Below are 6,767 nucleotides of genomic sequence, written 5' to 3'. Positions count from 1 at the left end.
TATCTATTACAGTTCTTGCAATTCACGAAGACGAGTGAACTTTACTTGTGGTTACGTCATATAGGTACATGGGCATTGCGTAAGTGTGCGTGCATGTCGGACCAATCAGTCGCGAGCAAGCGCTCGCAAACGCACACATTCAGTGTACCTTACGTATACCGATACGACCTGCACACAAGCATGAGCCACTCGCCTTCGTGAAATGCAACAACTATAAGTCAAGGACACCCTCTTCAGGGCCTACTGTCAGTGTTTCTATACCTGTCAGCTATGGTACCGGTACAAGAGGGCGTCCTTCAGCACCATAAGGGTGCAATATAATGATGCATACCGCATCCTTATGAAGTTTCCCAGATACTGCAGCGCATCGAGCATGTTCGCCGAGGCGGGAATGCCCGATTTCTTTGCTGTTATTAGGGCGCGTATATCTTCCTTTTGGGAAAGATTGCGTAGCTCTGATAGCAGCATCCTCCGAGTGGTGGGCCTGGACCTACGTAGTGCAATGGTAGCACATTGGATCTTGACACATCGAAATGCGAATAGAAAATAGCTCAGCACAGCACACCTTTAGTGTGCAATTTTGACTTAAATAATCTTATTTTATTTTACTTTATATACCTAATTAATTTGCAAAAAATTACTTTTGGCTATTTATTTTATTTTAATTTAATTTCATCTAAACGTTATTTTATTATATTGTATAGCTCTGGATTTTTATCTGAAAATAAAGATTTATTATTATTATAAGTAGCTGTGAAGCTGTGATAGCCACTGGTGGTTAGGACGTCCTTCTAATCGGAGGTCCGGGCACGCACCTCTAACTTTTCGGAGTTATGTGCGTTTTAATTAATTAAATATCACTCGCTTTAACGGTGAAGGAAAACATCGTGAGGAAATCTGCATGCCTGAGAGTTCTCCATAATGTTCTCAAAGGTGTGTGAAGTCTACCAATCCGCACATGGCCTAAACCCTTTTCACTCTGAGAGGAGACCCGCGCTCTGTAGTGAGTCGGTGATGGGTTGATCATGATGATGATAAGTATCTGTAGGTAATTTAAGATCTTGCTAATTTTCACACATTCTTAACCGGAGGTCGTGGTTTGACCTAAATCTTTGGCAAATATTTTTTTTCTAATAAAAAGACCTGCTTATCATTTGCTTATCTATCAAATTAACTTTCATTAGGATCTTTAAAATAGTTGAAATAAAATACAATAACGACTAGCTTATGCCCGCGACTTCGTCCGCGTGGACTACACAAATTTCAAAGCCCTATTTCACCCCTTTGGGGGATGAATTTTCAAAAATCCGTTCTTTGCGGATGCCTACGTCATAATAGCAATCTTACTTACATGCCAAATTTCAGCCCGATCCGTCCAGTAGTTTGAGCTGTGCGTTGATAGATCAGTCAGTCAGTCAGTCACCTTTTCCTTTTATATATTTTGATACCTACAAGCCTATGCTCACGACTTGCGTCTGCGTGGACTACACCAATTTCAAAGCCCTATAATTGAATATTGTAATTTGTACGCACTTAGGCTGAGATCTATAGAGCGGCAGAGCGCACTTTGACTTTGCTCAGACTTAAGATTGAGTTAAAAGAGTTAAAATGAGACAGATTTATGTGAGAGATATACGTCTGTCTCGTTTTAACTCTGTCTTAAGTCTAAGCAAAGTCAGAGTGCGTTCTATAGACCTCACCCTTAGTGATTGAATTTTCAAAAATACTTTGTTAGTGGACGTCTACGTCATAATTCAATACTTATGGCACATAGAGTTATGATATCACTGTTATGGCATAGGTATAAGTAAATAACGTCTGGTTTTCTGGCCATTTGCAATTTTCTGCATTTAGGTGGACTCATATTAGCACCTAGATGCTAACTTTCTTTTATTTGGTGCCTTTTTACTCGATTGAATCTGCAAATAGCAACAGAAATCACAACCCAAGCAGTTAACTCAAAAAAAAAAAGATAAGTAATAATTAAAAGCCATAATATAGGTATGTTAACTCAATCAAACTTCATATTGCAATAATGTTGTGGTCAAAACTTTTATTTTTTTAAAGAATATTAGCCATATTAAATGACTAATATTCCCCTTTCCTCTCCAACTAAGCGTCAAGCTTGTGCTAGGAGTAGGTACGACAATAGTGCAACGGGCGGGGTTTGAACCGTCGACCTTTCGGTTTTTAGTCCACTCCTTTACCGGTTGAGCTATTGAGGCTCCTGTAGTGTTTTATGTTATAAGTCCCGCAAATTTCTAATGCGCGTGGCCGCCATTTTAGTGACGTCAGCACTACACTGAAGTATCGAGCAACCAGTAGGTACCTACCGTTGACAAAACTGTCGGTAGAGTACGCTTATCGTGTTTTGAATATTATTGCAAATTCACACATTTTGTTTCGTTTTTGTTTGTTATTGTTGTTAAGTTTTTTGTTAATTTGTTGTTTCCTTTTTGGGTTAAATATGAGTAGGTATGAAAAAAAATTATTTAAAAACCGACTTCCAAAACCAGTACAAAGTACAAAATAACTTTTGTTTCTACACGTGTAGGTATGTATAAGCATGTTGAAGTCGGGCGAGCGTCACGCTTTGGGTTCTAGTTTTATTTTTATGGGACCACTACAAAACACCCCCTGTCGATTAAAAAAAATTTTGCAAATCGGTCCAGCAACCTCGAAAAAATCGGTGTACATACATTAAAAAAAACGGGCCGAATTGAGAACCCACCTTTTTTTTTGGAAGTCGATTAAAAATAATTAATAGTCGTGCTCGTGAGATTATTATTAAAGTAGACAATTATTTTGCAAAAGAGACCTAAGGAGGATTCAAAAATATTACTTCAGAATATCACTGAATCGCATAAAAATTCCTCTGACACCAAGATGTGGTTCTTTCGAAGCAAATTTTAATAGAATTGTTACAACTAACTACGTCGTTAGGTACTTCAAAATATAACCAAAATCACTGACCGTATAAGCATTAAATACAAAGGTACACAAAACTACTTAATATAAAGCATTTAAAAAGGAAAATGATAAAACATATACCTACATATTAAAAATAAGTAATAAATTGTACCTACTTACTTAATTAATAATAAATTTTATTATTATGGTAGGTAATGTTAAAACCAAAATCACTGAGCGTGTAGTCATTAAATACAAAGGTACCTATACAAAATTACTTAATATAAAGCATTTTAAAGGAAAATTTTTATTTCGGCTGACGTAACGCTGATGTTAATGAGACATGGTTCCAGCGCAATAGCAATTTGCGGGCACAGAATACATTTGTGGTTTGCGGGACTTATAACTGGTTTTGGCTGCAAGCATGACCAAACCCCAGACAAATTATTCAATTCGATGTACCCGAAACCAAAACAAAAATTAAAAGATATAGTATTATTATATTAAAAAATTAAAATAGTAGATATAGATAGTACTTTCTGTCGCGTACTGTGCTAGTCTTAAAAGGCTCAAAAAACTAACCAGGACCGTAAAGTCATTTAAAAAAAAGGAAAAATAAGAGTTAAGAAGAGCTAGAATCCAGAGCCGTAAAGACAATAAAAATAGAAAAAATTAAAGCTGCCAGAGCTGTAAAACTAATAGAAAAAGTAAATGTTGCCAGTAATAAAATTACATAAATATATCAGCGCCATCTAGTGTCCGCAAGAATAATACTGGAAAATGTACTTTAAGTAGTTTGGCTATTCAACGCTAGATGGCGATTTCAAATTGTTTTAGTAAGATACCTATGGTAACACTATTCAACGATAGATGTCTCTAGTGAGTAAATTGATAGTGATTGATGAATAATTTTATTTTTTGAAAATTGGTTTATCGCTCTTGTTTTTTTTATCAGAATTATTATTTCCTGCATCCATGAGTTGACCTTATCTACTTTGATATCTATTTTTTTCAAGTGGTTCTAGGTGCAACATAGGTTTGTTTGACGGCCGAAACTAGATACAAGTCCCGCAAATTGCTAATGCGCGTAGCCACCATTTTAGTGACGTCAGCACTAGACTGAGGTTTCGAGCTGATCAGTGATTTGATACACCTAATATACTTAATAAGTCTATGGAGCTGATGGTATATTTTTATTTCGGCTGACGTCAAAATGACATCATTTCGATGTTAATGAGACATGGTTCCAGCGCAATAGCATTTTGCTGGACTTATAACAAAATAGGTTCCTACCAGAGATACCAGACATATTATACTGAACGGACTTGAATACCTATGGAAGCGCGCGCACTGCGGAATGAATTCCGCACCGGATTTTGATTTAAATTCAAATTTACCGCACGGTGGCGCGTGGTGCTCGCTAGCTCTAATGATGCCATCTAGCACTGATCTATCGGTTCCATCAGCTTAGTTTTTGATTTTCAATTCGTTTTTTCGATAGAACCGAAACCGTCTATTCCGTTATGTTACAGTCTAACTTAGACGGACAGACTGGACGGATTATAATAGGTTTAGGTCGTCTATGATAGGCGTAAAAAAATGAAAATAAAACTAAATTTTATAATAACTTCATATTTGTCTTTTATATTCAATATGTTACATTGTTCTTATTCTTAAACTAGGATGACATTTAAAATGATAAAACGTTTAATTCTATGAACACTTAAATTAAATATTATTATTTACATTTTTTTTACATTTTACTTGGTTAATACCTAGTCTACCTAATAGCTAAAAAATAGATTTTTTTAAATTATAAGTGCTCCCGCATTATTTTGCATGTCAAAAAATTTAACATGAAAAATAATTTATTTTTGCATGCCATAATATGGCTATTTGTGGTGAAACTTTAATAACTGTAACATCTGTATATACATACATACCCACATGTGCAATAAATAATAATTGATTTGATTTGATTTGATTTGATTTGAGTGTTTGATTTTAGCAAAAATCTTTTAAGTACCTACAAAGAATATTCAAAGAATGAACTGTACCGAAAATTATAAACTAAAAAGTAAAAACTGATGGCACCTGCCCAAAAATCTTGTTATAGGTAAGTCCGGCAAATTGCTATTGCGCTGGAACCATGTCTCATTAACATCGAAGTGACGTCATTTTGACGTTAACCGAAATAAAAATATACCATCAGCTCGAAACTTCAGTCTAATGCTGAGGTCACTAAAATGGCGGCCACGCGTGTTAGCAATTTGCGGGACTTATATATGTCAAACTTTTCCGCGCTTTCCTCTCAAATGAAACAGACTAAAAATAAACTTAAAAATAATTTTAATTTGTACAAAATGGAATGAATAACATTTACAATTGTCTTTTATTACAATAATAATATCTATTTATTAACTATTTTTTAATCTACAATTACTTATGTAACTGGGTTTATTTATTATTTTATCTACATATTTTATTTATAACTATAAAACTGTATAAATAAATAAACTACTTACATGATAAAAACTTATGTACAGTGTACACCTACATACCTACAGTGCGACAAGGCTATCTTGTCGCGTGGCGAAAATCGGAACTAACGTTGCCGTCAAGCAGTGGCGTGCACAGTGTTTGAAGCCAGGGTAAGCATTAGTTAGGTAGGAACCTATTTACTGGCAGGTCATAATGAAAAATATGCATTGAGCCATTACAACTGGGGTAAGCAGTTCATTTATGCCTCTATGACCTGCACGCCACTGCCGTCAAGTGTCCCCTTTGTTTTTGTTTGAATATTCTAAGCCTTTGTTCTCCAACAGCGCCCTCCTGTCAATGTCATTCAAGTGCCAAGAGAGCCTTGTCGCACTGTATACCTACGCATTATTACCATACCATAGACTAATTAATATAAAACTTATTTGTCAACATTAATATTAAAGTTCTGGTACGTTGGCCGTATTGATTCGGCATTGACTGGTGATGGAGGAGTTGGCGGGATGTATGGGTACCTCGGGTAGGGGTACGGATAGGGGTACCCTGAGGGTAGCAGCTGGGGGTTGTGGAAGGGAGGCAGGAGGGCGGGGGACGGGTAGCCGTACGGGAGGCCCACTGAGGAGGCTGCTGCCTGGAGGATGGAGGCGGCAAAGGCAGGATCGCTGTAGACTGCGGCGTAAGGCCAGGCGACAGCGATTCTTTGTCTTTTGTCCTTCATCCTACGGTTTTGGAACCATACCTGTGGACAAATAATCACAATTTTAGACAAAAAAAAATCAGCCAAGTACTACAGTCGTATTTTTCGATATTTTGCACCATAATTCAAAAACTATGATGCATAAAAATAAATAAAAATCTGTTTTAGAATGCACAGGCGAAGCCCTTTCATATGATACCCCACTTGATATAGTTATCTTACTTCTAAAATTAAAAATACTAATTATTATTAGTTCATAACCACAATTTAATTTTTTTGTGTGATGTAACCACAAATTCACGGTTTTCAGATATTTTTCCCAAATGTCAGCTATACCTAACTGCCAAATTTCATGATTCTAGGTCAACGGGAAGTACCCTGTAGGTTTCTTGACAGACCGACCGACAAGACAACAAAGTGATCCTATAAAGGTACGGAATCCTAAAAAAGATCTAATCGCTATTTCAAAGTAAGCGTCATCGATATAAATGACAAGATATGCCCAAGCGAACAAAATTTTTCACGGTTTAGGAACCAAATAAATCAGCGCCACCTCTTAGATACTAATGAACGACCCGTTTGAATTCCAGGCGTCACTGAGGTTGCATTGGTGCTAAAGCACCAATGAGTCGGTGCCATTTTGTTTGTTCAATAACCCTGT

At 36.4% G+C, this 6,767-nt stretch overlaps 1 protein-coding gene across 1 annotated transcript in view; it reads right to left on the bottom strand.

Moving 5' to 3' along the window:
• Positions 1-4,908: 4,908 nt before the first annotated feature.
• LOC117994802 (segmentation protein even-skipped-like) overlaps positions 4,909-6,767 on the bottom strand; it is a 37,081-nt gene continuing 35,222 nt past the window's right edge. Inside the window, exon 4 of the mRNA XM_034982762.2 lies at positions 4,909-6,148. Coding sequence (XP_034838653.1) covers positions 5,831-6,148 — 318 coding nt within the window. The 3' untranslated portion in view covers positions 4,909-5,830. The remainder of the gene's footprint in view (positions 6,149-6,767) is intronic.

The sequence above is a fragment of the Maniola hyperantus genome, chromosome 27, assembly GCF_902806685.2.
Source record: "Maniola hyperantus chromosome 27, iAphHyp1.2, whole genome shotgun sequence".
Taxonomy (NCBI): Eukaryota; Metazoa; Arthropoda; class Insecta; order Lepidoptera; family Nymphalidae; genus Maniola; species Maniola hyperantus.
The sequence above is the reverse complement of the archived record's forward strand: the minus strand, read 5'-3'. Positions and strand labels throughout refer to the sequence as shown.